This window comes from Pocillopora verrucosa, chromosome 7 (genome assembly GCF_036669915.1).
Source record: "Pocillopora verrucosa isolate sample1 chromosome 7, ASM3666991v2, whole genome shotgun sequence".
Lineage (NCBI taxonomy): Eukaryota > Metazoa > Cnidaria > Anthozoa > Scleractinia > Pocilloporidae > Pocillopora > Pocillopora verrucosa.
Genome location: NC_089318.1, coordinates 6236014 through 6255320, shown reverse-complemented (window position 1 = coordinate 6255320; position 19307 = coordinate 6236014). Strand labels below are relative to the sequence as shown.

General features: G+C 38.0%; 1 protein-coding gene across 1 annotated transcript; it reads right to left on the bottom strand.

Annotated features, from left to right (window-relative positions):
- Nucleotides 1-2528: 2528 nt before the first annotated feature.
- Nucleotides 2529-18190, bottom strand: LOC131769953 (polycystin-1-like protein 2). The gene is made up of 18 exons (XM_059085681.2): nucleotides 18073-18190; nucleotides 15561-15904; nucleotides 15116-15257; nucleotides 14811-14920; nucleotides 14426-14484; nucleotides 14027-14181; nucleotides 12699-13431; nucleotides 11414-11857; nucleotides 11049-11193; nucleotides 10609-10785; nucleotides 10293-10418; nucleotides 9955-10179; nucleotides 9354-9602; nucleotides 8439-9179; nucleotides 7426-7662; nucleotides 5615-6895; nucleotides 5034-5205; nucleotides 2529-4250 (listed from the first exon to the last, which is right to left on the bottom strand). Exons 1-18 carry the CDS (start codon nucleotides 18161-18163, stop codon nucleotides 2581-2583), a joined length of 7101 nt encoding a protein of 2366 aa, XP_058941664.2. The 5' UTR covers nucleotides 18164-18190; the 3' UTR covers nucleotides 2529-2580.
- Nucleotides 18191-19307: the final 1117 nt, after the last annotated feature.

Sequence of the window (19307 nt, the reverse complement as noted above, 5' to 3'; positions counted from 1 at the left end):
TAACACTCAGTGGTTTCCCAAAGAGGGATAAAACGTCGAAATGCAATGTTACTTACAAGATTGGCGCCTGGAGATTCAACGGTGTCTACCAACTTTATCGCTACACTTGTTGTGAGTTCTTTGAAAAGACACCAGAAACTTAAAATGAAGCTTTTTTTTTTCAAATGAACCCCCTGTAGTTTGAGCGAGAATTGTGCGCACGCCATAAGCTCCAGGTAACTTCTAAGTTTAATTTCCTGTTATCCTGCAGATCTTATCAAATCAATCCTTTAAATTAAATTTAATGGTGTATTGTCGGGAAATTTGTCTGCGGCCTTCTTCCTTCGAGCCCACAAGCGTGCAGGAACACACTCGATATGAACGTTTACATAAACCGAAACGTATAACATCGACAGTAAATTTAAAAAAAAAAAGGTTTTGCATTATTATACTTCCATAGCATCCTTTTATTTCATGCAACAAAAACTTCTAACATCTACGTCTATATATATATATATATATATAGAGGAAAACTGTGTTTTCATTTTTCCGTTGTACACTGCTCGACACGCAGAAGTAGAGCGCGATAGAAAAAAACAAAGAAACTGTACTTTCATCCCTACCAGCCTGTTTCGTGATTACTCACTCATGAGGAGATTTTTATTAAAGACTAGTTTCATGACTTAAATTTCGGACTGGAAACGTAACGTTTAGAGAAAAACCAAGTTTTACTATTTATTTTCATTAACGCGATTTATTTTCATTAACGCGATTTATTTTCATTAACGCGATTTATTTTCGTTAAATGAGTAAGACCTCTTTAATTCATACATTATTTATCAAACATCGCCAGTGGGTAAAACGGAATAAAATTCCCTGATGAGTGAGTAATCACGAAACAGGCTTGTAGGGATGGAAGTATAGTCTCTTTGTTTTTTTCCCTACCTTACTGAATATATATATATATATATATATATATATACATATGTATTAAAGATTAGATTCGTGACTTAAATTTCGGACTGGAGACGTGACGTTTGGAGAAAAACCAATTTTTACTATTTATTTTTATTAACGCGATTTATTTTCATTAAATGAGTAAGACCTCTTTAATTCATACATTATTTATCAAACATCGCCAGAGGGTAAAACGGACAATAAACAGCAGACACCTTTCTAGAAGGTAAAGAAAAATAGGATGTATGTTTTTTTTAAGATTTTGCTTTACATCACTCACTTCTTAGGTATAGATTATGTTAAGTTTTTTTCTTTATACAGGAAGGAACTATTATAAGAACTGAAAGGAGGACACTTGGAATTATACCAAGAATTCAAATAAATTAATTTTGACGCTATGGTCAACACTCATGAAGAAAATTGGGACTTACTTAAAAAAAGAAAAAAAAACTATGATAAACAAATCATAGAGAAATAGAATTGGTATCCAGTTGTGATTGTATAAATATATTTAGGTCTTCTTCAGTTGGAGAGTAATGACGGAATATTCATGTGTTTCCCAAACTGTTGGTGCTAACAGTGAAAATTAAGAAAACTATTGGAGGAATTGTATGGGCGGGGTATTACTAGGAAAAATGGGAAAGACAAAATAATAATAATAAATGAAAAGATTATTATGGAGTTTGGGGATCCACATCCTAAAACATTTTTAGCTCAAATAAATTAGTTTTAAAGGATCAGACAAGGATAAAAAAAAAAGTCGTCGCATCTATATATCTAAAATGGGATAAACAGCTTAACGCGCTGGTTTAAAAGGATTAAAAATAAATAACAGAACATAACGAAGTTTTAAGTATAATCAAGGCAAAGGGCACGGGTTTGCCTAGATATGAACCGACATCCCTTTTGTTTTTCTTCCTATGGCTAATGTCGTTCGTAGCGACTCACCTAGATAAACTAAAAACTAAATGACATTAGGACATACTTGTTTTCACCTCCTTGGAAAATTATGTATACCACTTTCTGCGTATGGCAAAAAAGTCGCGCGGAAAAAATAACAGTGCCGTAGTCTGTATACGCGCATACATAACCCCGCGAACACGACAGCAACTCTGTCATATTCTGTTGAAATAATTCGTAATCACTTGCAGTCACGATCGCTATAATTGTGTATCTAAACGTTGATTGTTGAGGTCGGTCATGCTGGTGTATGCAGTAACTAAAAGATTGGCCACATTGGTTTGACCAAGAAATGAAAAGTCGGGTGCATATACCTAATGAAACGTTCGTCCTTGTTTCCTTATTGGGGGCCATTGGCTATTCGTGATTCAGAGGCTCAACGGCGTGAGGCTCTAATTCCGCTAGGTGCACTGAGTACATCTAAAAAATTGCGGCATTTTTGTGCTGAATATATTTTTTTTTTTCGTTATTAAAAAGAGTACCCATATAACTAGGCCATCAAGTCTTGAGTCATTCTTAACAACATGTAGAAATCTCTGTAAGCAGACGGATATCGTGTAGACAAGATTATCACCGACTCTAAATGAGGAATATATACATGTATATAAAAAGAATAACGTGTTTCTGCCTGAGGGTGCACAAAACTAAACCTTCAAAACGCGGACGTCAGGCGTCACCATGTCTTCATACATTTGTCTCAACTATTGGACGCAATGGCGACACACGTAAAACAAATTCTGAAGAATATGATGCGCTCTTAACATTTAGCAGCACCTCTTCAAGATACCCATCTTCATCTGACTCAAATGCCTCATCTATGGAGAGAAGGCTAGACAGGCTTATATTTCCTGAATCTATAACTGCCCTGGTACCATTTTGTTCACTGATTTTGTAAGTATTTTCGTTTCTATCTGTATCATCCAAATCTTCTGTGAAAGATTCTATCGACGCTATTGGACATGTTGCTGTTATTTCTGTTTGGAGTTCAACTGTGAACAATCTCTGGATTTCCGACGAGTATTTTTCCTTAATAACGTATTTCCTCTCTTTCGATCGACACCGTGACGCACGACTTTTTTTGGTTGTTTTAAATGAGGAAACCAATCGTCTTCCTCTAAGCTTCATGTTTCTAATCAAGTAGGAAATCATGAACTCCCCCAAATCAGCATCGGCAAATTCATTTTGCGGAATTTCGACCACTTGAAAATAGGAATCGTTTAGAATGGCTATAAACATGTTCAAGAGTATAAACGCCATTGTTATCATGTAGAGAAAAATAAACAACGGCCCCAAAATGCCATTAACTGATTTTATCTCGTAAAAGTACATCCTTCCTCCTAGAAGCATTTGCAACACGGCGCGAAGGGAGTTTAAAAACGAGGAGTATGGAAGCATTGTGGAACCAAACAACAAAAAACCAAGCTGAGTATACGCCAGTACCGTTGAAATAAACACAACGGAATAAGAGACGAGAGGGTTCACAGCGCGTGCCAGAGTCCCCAGCATCTGACACACATGGCGATTAAAACGAATGAGTCTGAGAAACTTTATGGTAACGATAAATATGAGAAATGATAGCACATAGATTTCAACCGCTGACCATAAAACAATATAATCCGCACTTGAGGTCTCGAAGGGATTGTTCCTGACTTTCCTTATGAACCAGCTAGTATATTTGGCTTTCAAGAAGTACATGACAACAGAGCAAATCGCGGTTAATATTTGTATCAATTCCATCCAGTTCCAAAACTTGGTAAAGTACTTTTTCCTCTCCCTATAGATCTTGGACATTTCATTAATGATGAGAAATAAAATGAGAACCATGAAGAGAAGTTGACAAACTTCGTGGAAAGTTTGATAGTTGTTATTCGATGCTGAATATAACGTGAGGGTTCTTACACTTTTGGAAAACACTACTCCTCCTGTTGGGAATCGCTCATACAGGCATTTCGCGACACTAAAGAGTGAGCTCGACGGATTGAAAATTGTAAATTCTACAAAAATAGCCGTGGAGAACTCATCCATCCAATTGTTTGTCTGTAGTTCCTTAACAACTCCTAAAGCAGACCTGATATTGTAGCCCAAGTCTGCCACATATCCTCCTCCATCGTATGTTCTGTAAAATCCTTCATATGAGAGTGTTTTTAAATCCCAGGAAGTTTTATATCTCCAGGGTTTAGGGCACAGTCTTTCTAGTTCAAAAACTGATTGGTTATCACTTAATTTCGTCACCGGGATCCACTCAGGCAAATTATATGGCGTCTTGTATTCTCTTTTTGGCGAATACGAAGGAATGCATCTGGTAAACGACGTTCCAAGTTGCAGTGTCTTCTCTGAACCTACACAGACACTTGCTGAAAATATGACAAACGTTCTCAAAGTCAAAACGATGAGGACCAAAAAATTATATTTATTAAATATAGAAGCATTTACTGTGTTCTGTTCTGTTGTAAAGCACGAGGTGGCTAGAGCCCGAAAGAAGTGTAGGGTGAAACACGAGGCCGAGTCGAGTGTTTCTCCCCACTTCTTCAGTGCTTAACCGCTTCCTAACTGCTTTACTGCAGAACAGAGCATAGTCAAGGGCTTCTCTATTTGTTTTATGCTAAAGATTCCGTTAAATTCCCTAAGCATTACTTTCAATTTTATAAAAAAACCGTTGTTTTCAAAGCGGATAGCAGTGTCGTTAGCATGCTCTATACTCTCATAAAGCACGCGACAGTAAGCCAATTAGAATCCCCGTTAGAATGGTTCAAATAATCTGAATTGTTGAACAAGACTAAAGCTGTCAAAAATGTCAGAGTATCAAAGCTGACAATCTGCCATAGGCTACAACTGAAAGAGTTCGGCAGGTCGATTTTAACACTTTTGCCTGAAGCTTTTTTAGTCCCTAATACAGAATCTAAGAGTGAAATGTTCAGTGAAATCCGGTCGAATTGTGGCTCATAAAAACACGCAAGTTTTTTTAACATGACAATTAGCAACAAACTGCTCAAGGCGTGTGTTTTATGAATGGATGACCGCCGAATTCAAGGGAACACGAAGATTGTTGGGAGTGATTGTGATTGTGAAAAACGTAACTTAATGTCCAACCAGTTGACTAAAGTAAATTCTAATCTTCTATAAAACTAGACACCTACCAGGTTTTATTCTGATTTGCCTTAAACGCGGCATCCCCACCATGAAAAGCTCTCTGTTACGTAAGAAACCTTCATCATAATCAAAGGTCCACCCATTGTACCACTTGGTGTCGTAAAGCACTGGCAAGAGTCTACTACGTATCCAAGTCCAAAAGGACGAAATATTTCTGCCCTTGAAAAGATGAAAGGAAGAGTTATAGTTTTGTTGTCCATTGGCACTCTTGTATGATTAATAAAGTGAGGTTTTGGATTAAACTGTGTTCACGACCATTCAGTTTATATCAAAATAACTATACTAGGTTGGAGTGAGTTTTTTTGCAAAGTTTTCTATGTTTCCACGAGGGTCCGTCTCATTTTTTTACTACACTTAGACGAAAGTCAGGTCACAATTAATTTTTTTTTCGTCTCTTTTGATAATAAGAAGGAATTCGAAACCATGCGCCGGATCGTTTAAGATCAAGAAACGAAAGTGCAAAGTGTAATCAACATACTAACACGACCTAGCTTTCAAACAGTAACACCTTTCATGCTAGACAAACACAGTCTAAGAAAAAAAGTCTGAAATGAGATATGATTCTCACCTTGAAATTACGAAAGGCGTCTTCCATAGATGTTGTCAACACATAACGTGAAGGACTTCGATTCCCATAACATACAATGAGTAAAAGCAGGAAGAAAGTCAAGAAGAGGGTTATTTCAGATAGAACGTTATACATGCCCTTAACCTTAGCTCGGTAGTCTCTAGCTTTCTCCAGTTCAACCCCTTGTGGTGGCTTAGCAACTGTTTTATCGCTAGAATATCCTTTGTGATACGTTATTCCACAAACTTTCTCGCGATCAGGCGGCTTTCTGATTATAAGTGACAGTAAGGAAGCCAAAAGAATGACTTTTATTGGCTGAGAAACAAATACGTCTTGAATGAACGACACAGTAACGGAAGTTAGCCACTGATTTGAAGTTTCCTTGCCCCACATCATGCTGTAGAACACGATGAAGGCTGCGGAAGTTAGGGAGGTTAGAATGCAAATCGTCCATCCAATATAAATAAAGAAGTGAGGCAGACGACCGGGAACTTTCTCTTTAGGCTCATTTTCTCTGATGTCAAAAACATTTTCAAAAGGCTTCTGTTTAATGTTTCTAAAAATCAAAGCAGCTAAGACGTTTATAGGAATCGCTATCAAACTACTTTGGATCCCAATCTTAATTAGTGTCCAGCTCAATTTTAAAGGTCCCACCTGAAAAGAGTCCTTCGGAGACGCACCAAAATTATAAAACATGGCATTAGTTACCATAGCAGTGAACAGGACTGACAGGCAGCAAGACAATCGCTGACAGCGTGTAAACGCAACGTGGGGCGGTCTTGTTAACACAGACAACCACAAATGTCCATCCCCTAAGTTCTTTGCCGTCCGAAAAACAAATAGATTCTTAAACTTTCTGAGCTCGTATTTATTGGCCGCATTTATTTCATACTCAATGTCCCCAGATCCTTTCTCTAAGGCAAGCCATCGGTTTGCAAGAAAATGCCATATGTCTCCACTGCTGGTATCTTCCACTTGAATTTGTTGAAGGAACCAAGCAGGATCTTCACCGCTGTTGTCATGCCAAATAAGTATCTTGAATAACCTTCCCAGTGAAGTTGGCAAAGCGAAAGTAAAGCTATTTAGGCTGCCACGGGCAAACAATATCTTTCTCGCTTTAGAATCCGAAAGTGAGATAGGACCACTGCAGCCTTCTTCACCATAAAGTGCTATTCCTACCTGCGCTGTGGTCCCCTGGTTTGTCCACATTCCAGTTTGTACATGCACATTATAAACACAACCAGAGGTAGTACTGTCGTTCAAAACCACATTTCCCACAGCCTGAAAAGAAAAATTAGTCATACAAGCATCAAAGGTTTATCCCCTCGCAAATTTTATTCAAGTGGTTTCAGATTTCTTGCCAGAGTTTTACATGTATGCAGTCTGCATTCTTCTGGAGGACGATTCTAATTTGCGATTCTTGGAATATCAATTTTGTTACACGTAGCTGAAAAATACCATTCCGTCAAAGAGGCATTTTCAACTTCGCTTGTAAAAATTCAAGTCTTGCATCAGGATACATCGCTTCAATTTTCATTATAGAATCCCTAGAGAAGAAAAGAGGGGATCCAGTGAGCTCAGTTCCGATAGCTTCTGCTATTTTCAGCAAGCGAATATGCAACGTCATACATTGAAAGCAAGTTCTGTATCAACATAATCAAATTGGACATCCTCAAGCATTGTTTGTCTTTCAATTCACTTTACGTTGAAATGTTTTAGGAGAAATTCTGTTCTTGTTTTATTTTTATCCACTGCGCAAGTAATATTTCTACTTTATAATGTATTATACTTGAGATCAAGCACTATTTCACCTTCAATTCATCGATCTTGTCCGCTCTTCGGCACAAAACAAGCCCCATGATATAAAGACCAAATATGGAACACACAGTTGCCAACACAACGTAGTTTCCAGTCTCTCTCAGTTTTCCGAAATTTTCCCATACTTTGTCGAAATCGATTGGATTTGGCGCAACAAAGAAATCCCCGCCAAAAGCTGAGAGATGGTTGCAAAGGCAATGCAAACTGGCTGACTTTGTTTTTGGTCCAATCTAGGTTTAAGAACATCAAAAAGCAAAATGAGGGATACAAGATTAGGATTCAATTAAGCAGCATTGTGCGCGTGCTGGAAATTAAGTGCACTTCTGCAGCTGCCTCTACGCAGTAAAGAGCTTAAGTTAATTTGTGTATTCCCAACTTCTTCCAGATCAGTATTACATTGCGCGACGAAAATAATTCAAAGTAGGGAAATTTCAGAGGAAAGACTTGAATTCATTTTTTGGCCTTACATCAAAACTGACTAAATGCCAAAGGATTAGAGATTGACGGTGAGAGTGATCATTTTTTTTGGAAAATATCTCATACCAAAACTTTTTAGGAAATAAAATAAAATATTTTTCAACCCAATGATGCTATGTCCAATCTAGGTTTAGGAACATCAAAAAGCAAAATGATCGATACAAGAAAAAGAATCAATTAAGCAGCATTGTGCGCGTGCTGGAAATTAAGTGCACTTCTGCAACCGCCTCTACGCAGTAAAGAGCTCAAGTTAATTTGTGTATTCCCAACTTCTTCCAGATCAGTATTACATTGCGCAACGAAAATAATTCAAAGTAGGGAAATTTCAGAGGAAAGACTTGAATTCATTTTTTGGCCTTACATCAAAACTGACTAAATGCCAAAGGATTAGAGACTGACGGTGAGAGTGATCATTTTTTTTGGAAAATATCTCATACCAAAACTTTTTAGGAAATAAAATAAAATATTTTTCAACCCAATGATGCTATGTCAACCCAAAAAATTGGGAAAGCGGTATCTGTTTATTTACCGAGCACCCTTCATTTGTCCAGATCTGCTTGCTCTCTGACCAATACAAACAGCTCGTCACAGTCACTGACATCGTGTAGTTCACGTCTGTACTTCTATTATATTTGGGCACCAAAATCAGCGGTGTTGGGGGTGGAAGGGTAGGAGGATCTTTGACGCCAATACAAGAACGCTTTTGGCGCCGTCCACCGTTTCTGCAAGACCGCGAAACTCTGCTGGGAGATTTTTCAGCTTCATTCGAGGAATGCATAATACCAATGTAATGAAGACCAGTTTTTCCGGTGACATCACTTGATAGTGAGACCTCGTATGGATTAATGCTGCAGTTGTAATACCCAATTGCTTCAGAAAACGCAGAACAGGAGGCGTAATTTGGTAGACGGATATTGAACTGGAAGTCAGTCGATGTCGGCTTCCTTTGGGCTGCCACGAAAATTTCCAAGAATTGTCCTTGTTCAGGACGAATCTCGAAAGAGACCTTCGAATCGGGGGATGGAATATCAATTCGATGATAGCGCAAATTATTAAAGCCATCGCTTGGTTTTACGAAATATTCTTTAAGGGATCTGTTTTCGCCCTTCGGGTCTGTTCGGGTAACCGGAATAAACAGCTCAATTGGTTCTTGGAGGCCGGAGATATTCAGCGATGTTCCATCATTCTTTAACGTAAATTCTACAACCTTCGATTGGATACCTTTTGCACTCTTATCCCAAGTGAAGGGGTTCTCGTCAAACGAAGTGATCTGAGGTAAAAAGAAACGAAAAATGAGGCTTTTATAGCGTATCATAGCATAGTTCTAAAAGAGTCAATTCGAAGAGGTTTGGCATGTTTCAGCTAAAGCAGGAGGTATGGTTTCCTTTAAGAGGTCATGCAATTTACAACCTTCCTATGGCGTTACATTAGGTCTCAATCCTACCTGAGCATCAACATATTTCATGTTTGCCATGTCTGCCTCAAACAGGATATTAGCAGGTGGAAGGGTTGCCTTCCCTTCACCCTCACCCACAGTCTTGCCAGACATTTTTTGCGGCGTTTGTCGATCTAGCGTCACCATCAGCTTATCAGTGTAGTACACGCTTGGTTTTTCACCAGGTACCTTTGTTTCTAAGAGTCCACTTGCTAGTTTGTCAATCAGATGGAGAGCCTTCTTAACAATCTTTTTGTTCTATGCGTTGAAAAAGTAATAATTGATAATGAGATCTAGTGGATTCTGTAATGCTGTCTAGGCATATGAAATTGTTAATTGGAGTACTATAAATAAGTAAAATTTAAAGCCATCCAAATTATTAAAAGGAATTTTAAAAGTAATTTTCAAATAATTGCATACTATAATGAGGTGTAGTGCATTCTACAATGCTATCTGGGTAGATGAAATTATTAAGTGGAGTGCTATAGATAAGCAAAATCAATACCACCCATATCATTAAAAGTCACTCCACATGTCAATCGTTAGATTTCACAAAGTTTAAAACAAATTGCTAAACAAAGAAATGCCAAAACTGACTTTTGATTACTACCTGCTTCCTCTTAAGGTCTATAATAACGTCTTCGCTGCCTTTTTTATCCAATAACGTATTTTGTTCAAAGACGACAGCCTTTTTTGCAGATGCGCTTAGTGAGTTGGAAATTCCTTGTAGCAGATTCCCTCCAATGTTTCGAACCAAGTCAACATTCTGTGCCTCAGTGCCTATTCGTGAGGTTATGAATTCCGTCATATTTTCTAAAAGGCCAACGGCATTTTCCTACAATGAATCAAAATCTATGCTTAAAAATAATAAAATCCGTACTTTAGAGATGTAAAAAGCGTGAGTCAAAAGCTTGAAAGTAAAATGATTGGAGAGAGGTATTGTCATACCTGCACTGACACATCTATGCCTTTTTCTTCCTCCGTTGCCACGACAACAACAGCTGATAGTTGAGTTACCTGTTGCATAGAGTTAATCTCCACTACTGAAATCTGTTCAAGCACTGCTTCCTTTACCTGAGAAATATGAAATGCCAGACGTATAGAGGTTAACCATTCAAGTAAGATTAAAGAAAAAAAAATTAGTATCTGGCGCTTTGAAAAATTTCTGTATAACTTGAAGGGCATAAATGTTTTTTAAATGCGCAAAGGGGCAATGTGTGTTTATCTTGAGCTCACAATAAAGCTGAACATCAACATAGAATACCCTCTGTTTGTCTTCACTACCAATATTGGCTTCCTCCACAGCCGTTACTATTGAATATGCCATCTGTGCAGCCTCATCAAAGTTTTTTTCATTTATAAGCCCTTGGAGTGAATTGTTTCCATCACTGGTCGACGTTTCAAGAACTTTTGAAATGTCTTTTGCAGGTACCGGTTTCACCTGAAATAGAGCGTTTTAACTAAAAATTACTGACTGACCAATTTACTGACTGACTGACTGGCAAGAGTTATATGTACGTCACCAGGTGTTGATATACCAACCCGATCTCGCTCGTAAATGAAACGAGAAGGAAGTAACTATACGTAATTCGAAGTCTTCAACAAAATGATCGCTAAGGATCCCAATGAAGTACAATTTCTTCTGCTACTCTGGCTATTTTTAACTTAGAGGTACAAGCTCAAGTGATCACGAAGATACATTACCTGAACCTGAAATCTTTCAATAGCGGAGGCATTCATGAAGTCTGATACTCTGGCTTCTAATGTTATGTTTCCAAGCGGCAGCCGGGTGATAGTATAGGGTTTTAGACCATTATTTATCACTAATACACCTGAACTGGTGTGATATCTAAAGTAAAGAGGAATAAAAGTAGTTGGAGGGATAAACATAAATTCAGTGAAATATTTTGATCTAAATTCCTCCTTGTATGAAATAAGATGCATTTTCCTGTGATTTTGCTATCCAATCCAATCGCTTGAGAATCAAAACGTGAAATTACCCAAAACGTAATAGAAACAGTACAGTGTTATATCCCCAAAAGTCGGAGGAATACTCTTATTTTGTTCACCTGAAATCGTAAGTTAAAGGCAGATCATCATCCAACCACCCAAAGCAGCTGATGTTAAATTCTGTTGTCAACACGAAGCCTTCAGCAGGTATAACGGAGCAACCACCACCATCACTCTCTGCACGAGGAGGAGAATTAGTGAGGAAAATGAATTCCTCTGTGAGAGTGAATTTATTTGAAAGTACTACAATTGTTCTTAACTTATACTTGCTGCTCTTCTCCAGAAGTTGCTCATCACCAGGAATAACTAAATAAGGACTATCGATGTCAGTCAGTATTTTCTCCTCAAAGCTCGGCACCTCGAGCCAGTCCTCGCCGTTAGATTTCAGTTTAAATAATAACCAGCTGTATCTGGCTATTCTGTTGCACAGTAGCCCTGAGCAGGAAGTTCTTATGGTCAACCGCCGATTGGCGCTCACTTTGGCCCCACAATTTGTTGTACATCTGGAAAATGAAGATAACTTTATAAAGGAGAGAATGGAATGTCGCACGTACCTTAGTAACGTCCAAAATAAAATTGGGACGGTATGTTATTACGTAACTGGTCTCAAATACATAGATTTAGCCAAGCCTAAAAGCGGAGCTGGCATTTTTTTTCCCGCACGTCTCAAGGGCACAACGCCTTGCCCCGGCCAGGACTAGAACCCGGATCGTCCGACTCGGAGCCCAATGTACTGAGCACTGGACTACTGAACAAAGCCGTGGCATTGGCGTGCCCGCGGTACAGTTGACCACGCATGTTAAAAGTAGCACCTTGTACGGTCGTACGGTCGTACATCCAAATTTTTTCGGCTTGATGGGTTACTACTATTTTGTATAATTATGGGGCTACGCTCTGCGAGCTCCGCTATTACGAAGCTAAGCTCTAATTTTGGCCTGTAAAAGGTGACACAATCTTCCGTCATACTATGGAATCTATCATTGATGGAACCCATCCTGCGAATTAATTTTACCTAACAACCAGCTTTGAATAGAGACAAACCCACTCTGTAAATTAAACGTCAAATGCAAAGGAGCAACCTCACGTATCTATATCGTGGCTTTGGGATTTCCTCGTAACTACCTTATCTCTTAAAATAAAGGGGGTAAGTTTCTAAAGAAACTGTGATGCTGCGTCGAGTTAAGTAAAGTTAGTAAAAAGTTACAAGCTGACGTTTCGAGTTTCAGCCCTTCGTCATCGCTCTGACGAAGGGCTAAAGCTCGAAACGTCAGCTTTGTAACTCTTTACGGTGGCCAAGTTACGCTATCAACTTAGCTGATAATACCAAATTACCTTATCTCTTACCCGAAAAATAGCTGAAACGGCGGCTCAACGTGTAGTTTGTGAGTCGTTCGAGTTAATCTATCTCCCTTCTGAACCAAAAGTTCGAAAACGTATGTATTGTTTCCACTTAATCTACCCAAATCTAGAGTGAGCGTGGGCATGGAATTGTTCAAATGCCTGGTTTCAGTTCCATGACAAACACGAGTGTCATTTGGGTAGACCGTCGAAATTTCATCCTTGTCCTTCTGCAACACTCCTTCTCTTCTGCAAAACCAGGTAAATGAGAGACCGTTTGCCTTTTTGTGTCTTGCCTCTGGGTCATAGCTCGCCGATCCATCCAATATCACAAAACTTTCATTGCCCATGAGGACCCTTGACGGCCCGTCGATCTTCGCAGCGAGTGGTGGATGTGTGATACGAACATACCCATAATCGTAAGTTATAGTTTCCTTGAAGTGATTTTTGAGGACACACCGGATGTACAAGTAACCAACGCCAAAAAGCCGGGGGAAAAGGTATTTAGGTCTTCCGGGTTTTTTCTTTCCGTACAGAATCATCTGACTAAAAAAACCAGTGCTTTCCTCGCATTTGGACACCTCCCAATGTAGTTCGTAGCTACCAGAGTTATACCTTTTACAATCTCCTTTATAAGTTGCTTTTAGAAGAAACCGAGAATTTGTGTGAATAATCACAGCATCCTCCAAGGTTTTCTTCAGCTCGACCTTAACTGAAGGAACGTCGCACTGACAGTTAACTGAAGGAAAAAAAGATAATTTTAACCACTATACTATAGCAATTTTTCACGTGCTATTTTTCAGAAGGTCGATCTTCGGGAATATGCTTGCGCTTGTGTCAAACTTTTCCTATTGTTCTAGACTTGGAGGAATAAATAAGTTTCGCTATCAGGATCGATTCCACACCGTAATGAAACGACCACCCACTTTAAGTAAGGTACATGTGTGATTGCTTCATTGTTTGTCATAGCTTATCTTCTCTAATTGGGGCTTAATGACAAAAATGTAATGCTCGACGCATACTGAGTGAATTTGGTTTTCCCCGTTGCTATCTTAGGTTTATCGAAAAGCTTAATGTTCCAAAATTTTAGAAAAAGTTCGACGGCGACAGCAAAAACACCATGCGCTCAAAGTTTCGATGTAAAATTCTTACTATCCGTCTCTCTTTTGACGCCTTTTCGAATACTAGCACTGCTGTCCTAGGTAGAGATCTCGGAGAGATTCAACAAGCAATAAGATCCTAAAACCAAACGTCAGCCATGTTGTAAATCAGTCATGTTGTAAAGCATGAAGTGCATTTTTTGTTCAAAAAAAATGTAAACCGTGTTTACTTACAAAGTTCCTCAAGGTAAAGAAACTCGCCAAGCATCGAGGAAAAGCCACTCCGTAAGCTAATTTTTAACTCTTGAGCTACAGCAGCCTTTCTTGACTGAATACAATAAATTTGAACTTCCGCAGCCATAGCAAGTTTCTTGGACCCTAAATGGGGACTAATCAAAGAAAGCGAAATTCAAGACCAAAAAGGGCGAAAAAAGGGCGAAAAAAAGGAGCATTTTTGGATATCGGTCAAGATCCTATTTTTTGCGACCTTTAGGAGCAGTCTCTAAGAGTAAAATGCGTATCAAAAAACCATCATACAGAGAGCATAGGCAAATTCCCATCGAAAATTAAGGGGATGATGTATTTGCAATGTGCTGTAAAAAGAATGATCAGCTGCTGAATTCATTTTCATACCTCAGAGTCCGCAAATCAGCAAAGAGAAATCCAGAAACATCACGCAACAAGTCTGTAACCTAAAAGAAGAGTTGTTGAAATGACCTTACCTTTATTAAATAAATTGAAAAGCTGCACATATCGATTATACCTATTTCATTTTTAATATGGGCTTTGAACGGCATTCAAAGAATGTAGTGATCATGAGTCGCACCTTGTAACCTCAAAACCAATATACCTCGATGTAACGGTTTGTTCTGGTGCGCGCGCCTTTATATTATGTCCTCTTAATGAGAAGAGGCACATTCAAAATGACCCACAAAATATTCATATTACTAGATTTAACACAAAAAAGCCACACCTTGAGTCAAAGGCTCATTAGTACAAACATTTGTCGTTCTATTACCTCAGCAATTACATCGTCTCTCATGGTAAGGTAGCTTTCGGTTGTGGAGTTGGCGTAATCCAGTTTAAAACGCGTTTTCCATATGGTCATCACCGCCACGAAATGGAATTCTGACGAAAGAAGAAAATGTAGCCCCATTGTTGAACCCAAACAAGAAGAGAGAGATTTCTTACAAATCCTCTTTCTATAATTTATTTTTCCTATTCAAAGTATCTGTGTATTAATAAATTTAAAGATTTTTCTTTTTTTTTAACTGTGATGGGTTAAGAACAGAGGAATCACGTGAGATTACAAATACAGCATACCTGGCTCACATCCATACAGCTCCATACGAAGACCGACATTATCCTTCCATTGGAATGGGTTGACTGTGATGCTTTTTGTTACCGCAGGAGTAGCAAGATTATGGTATTGGATTGAACTTGAGTCGACATTTCCATTACACATCTGCAGGAGCAAAAAGTTCTCGTTATAGATAGGTAGACTGTCAAAGCAGGTGGCAGCAAAACCATGCAGCGATAACTATTTATCGTTAAGTGATGGGTAACTTTTACAATTTTATCGCACTTTTTGTATAGCCTTTCAGGTTTGAAATTATTTTATATTATCATTGTATTTGCCGCACTACGTCACCCGTAAATATAGCTTGAGGCCAAGTTGTCAATTTTTTTATGGTTCATTGCATAGGAAATTTCATCCATGCGCTCTAAGTCGTTAAAGGTACATCATAACAAACACTTATAGTCTCACCGCCGTTGGTTCACCATCTGTATTTGTACAAGACGCTGTTTCCTTAACTCCTTCCTTCTCGAAAAAGATTAGGTAGCTAGAGACCCATTCGCTAAAAGATGCATTTCCGTAGCCCTGAGTGGCAATGCCTGTTATCACCATGTCTTGGTCCAGCTTGATCTTTATCCAAGTAAAATCATCCAGTGCGTCGATATTGGCCCTGTATCCTGCAGGCCAGGTTGTGAGGTTTAGTCTCGCTCGGTGTGCTCCAAAGGTCTCAAAGGCGTTGTCGTAGGCACTGGAAGCAGACATTTGATCATCTCGAATTCGACCATCTGATATCCCCAGAGGTTTATTACAAGGCTCTGTGTGGAGAGTTAAAGACTTAGATGTGGACATTGTGCTGAACCCGTTTACCTTTAACCACAAAAGTAAGGTTTGGCGGAACATTATTTACAATCTGGTCACTCTTGTTATTGGCAATCTTTTAAGATCTTACGCACAAGTGAAAATTGGCGGCCCGACGCCATCTTAAAGCATGGAAGATAAGAATTTTAGGATCTGTTCCCCAAGACTGTTTGACTTTAACGCTGAGGACAGCAATTAATGAATAATAACTATGCAAATTTGCATGTCTCTGTGTACTTCGTAGCTTTTGTAAATTTTTCTTTATCTCATTACCCTAATGAAAGCTAAAGTTCTTAGCCACAACGTTGAGATTTTAAAATATTTTTCGAAAAGTTTGAGAACTTTTTATCAGTGTTACGATTTTATATAGTTATCAACCAACCTGCATGGTTACCACTTTATTTTTAAAATCATTTAACTTCGTTTTACTTTTCTAATCATCGTACCAAGTTTTTTGGCTCATATAAATATGCATTGTTAAAGGGCACTCTTGTGCAATGGAACCTCAAAGTCTTACAAACAATCTGTTCCATATTTCTATGGAAGCATCAACTAGAAAGCTTGACTAAGAGTCTATTAGATCTCCCTTAAAGGAATTACACTAAATTTCTCAGTGTATGTATTAATATACTAGTAACTTCATGGCATCTAGACAACACACATTGATATTTTTGAAAGTTTAACCTAGAGATCACATGTGAGACTGGTTTTTTTTCCATTTCCATGTGCGAGGCTTGGGAAATGAATTGAAATTATTTCTACGCGAAAATAACACTAAACATTCCTGTTTTGGCATGTATGTTGATACTCCTTGGAATTAAATTCATTGTTGGAACATGCAGTGCCATCTTGACGCTTTGCTCTGCTCTAAGCGTGATGAGAAGTCTTTACTTGCTCATATCCTATGAACTCGGTATAGTCTAACTACTCAAACCAAAGGCTTGTTCTCTTTCTTCATAAATGATCAAAATACCGCTCCATATTAAATATTTCTTTCTAATTCCTGCTGAGTTTCTGTAATCGGAACGAAAACTGTTTGCCTTCATCTACTTTCTGTCACGTTTTCGTTAGGAGTATTGACAGTTTACCACCGACGTTATTTTCGTAATTCATTTGGGAAAAAAACTCAGTTTTGACTGAAAAACTTTTGTACAAGCAAAATAAGAAATATATATGGTTAAATTTCCTTGAGAAACGAAGTCAAAGGAAAAATATCATACAGTTATGTTGTTATTAAAATATGGTGCTTTTAGAGGTACAATTAACACCCCCTTAAACCCTTTTAGAGTTGTTTTCCGCTTTGTTGACAAATATAGCGGGTAATTTCGCCTGAAGCATTATTTTAGTCATAATTGTGTTCACTTACATATTCATCAAAAACCTTTTTAAACGAACTTCAATAGAGATACTTAAATTTATAAAACGGTGTCGTGACGCTACCGGGACTTATAATAAACACACACGCTTATCTTTATGAGTGTGAAAAAAGTGATGGGAGTAGGGTAAAGCTGTACTTCTGGAAAGCTATATCTTAAAACAGGAAGATAAACGTTTGCGAATGCTATTCAGTTAAACAGTTTTAAAGAAAAAATGCGAATATTTGACCAATGTTCAATTAAATGCAGGTTCACAAGTCTGTCTTTTTACATAGAATTAAAAAAGAAAAAAAAAAGGATCAAATCCCTTTAATTCCTTGTAAGAAAGTTTTAAAACTGAATATATAGGAGTTCCAGTTCAACTCTATCAGCGATAAGAAATTTGCGATGAAGAATTTGAATTTCAGGTTACTGTCCACTCAAATGGAACAAACAGTCATATTTCAATAGCTTTCTTGATGATAAAGCGGCTAGTAGACAAATAATTACCTGTTTTGTGAGGACTTGAATCTCGTTATTTTTTAAAAGAGCTCTTCTCTAAAATCTAATTTAAAGATCAACACGATGAAAAGCGTCAGGGAACCCCTGTTTCTTCATCTAGAAATTCATAACGCTATGGAAGGATGAGTTAGGTACATGTACGGTGAATTCGCCAGTATAACAGACGATAGTGCTTTTTTTACTACACACACACACACATGAATAGCAGGAAAAGTATCTATATATACACAGGACAAAGCAAACATTACCTGGACACCTCGAAATAACTGAACGGGCAGCTAAAAATAGTAGGCCAAGAATCCGTCCCACAAGCATCCAAGCCGGCAATTTCTTCGACATGTGTTTTACCGTAAAACTTCTACTGTTTCAACTATTCGTCCAGATCCTAAGGATGGCAATCCTTTACAAATCAAAAGCAAATTTTAATAATGATTGTGATATTAGCCGTCTTGTAGGCGGTATAAACGTATCTGAAATCCAGTCGTAACGCAACGTAAAGATAAGATGGTCAAGCACCAGAGCTTTGTTTATGAGGGTCTAAGTACGAATGAGAATCAATTATAATTAATAACATTTCTACAAGAGAGCGTTACTTCTGTTCTGATAAAAGAATGATGTCGTCAATAAATTAACACAAAGTCAACAATACAAAACTGGTGCTAAGAAAATAACCGCCAAAGCATTCGTGATTTCGGACATAAAAACTGTCTAAAAGAATCTCGAAAGCTGGTAAATACAATCCTTTCTAAATTATTGAACATTGATGTTATGCATGTAAAAATAAAAAGAAGTAAATATTTTTTAACCACTAAGTCACTAAGGTTACCACCGTTCGTTGCAAGAATTCTCAAAGAACTGGTTTTTGCAAGCAGGTCTTTTCTATGTCGCTTCAAACCTATATTTTAGTCTACGAGTGGATTCATGCATTTTGCATATACCTCTCACATCCGAGAGAAATTCCTGAGAAACTTATATTAAGCATGACATAAAAATATCTGGAAGGCAAGCAGCGGGCATATCATAACCACCATCTCTCCGCTGATAGTTACCCCTATCCGTGGTTGGCATTTTCGCTTTAGAGAACGGACCACCCCTCCTAAAAGCATCACCCCAGAGGACTAGCGAATTCTGGTTGACATAAGAGGTTTCTGTAAGTTTAAGACCTGACCAAGGGCCAATAAAATAAAATTAAAAAAACTGCGGTTCATCCATAATGAGGTTTGGAAATTATATGAATAGTACTGATTCAACTGTTCCGAATGTGTTTAACTTTTACTGGAATACTTAAAAATTTAAACAGCACCCATGGATAGTCTTGCTGATTAAAAGAAAGCGTTTCTTTTCTTTCAAATGTTCACGAAAAGCTTAGGGGTCGGTCTTTCTCTTAGAAAATGATTCATTCAGCCTCTGTCATTTCCATTCTTTATTGTGATTTAAATCAAAGCTTGTTCATCATTTTAAGTGTTCAATAAACAGTCAACGA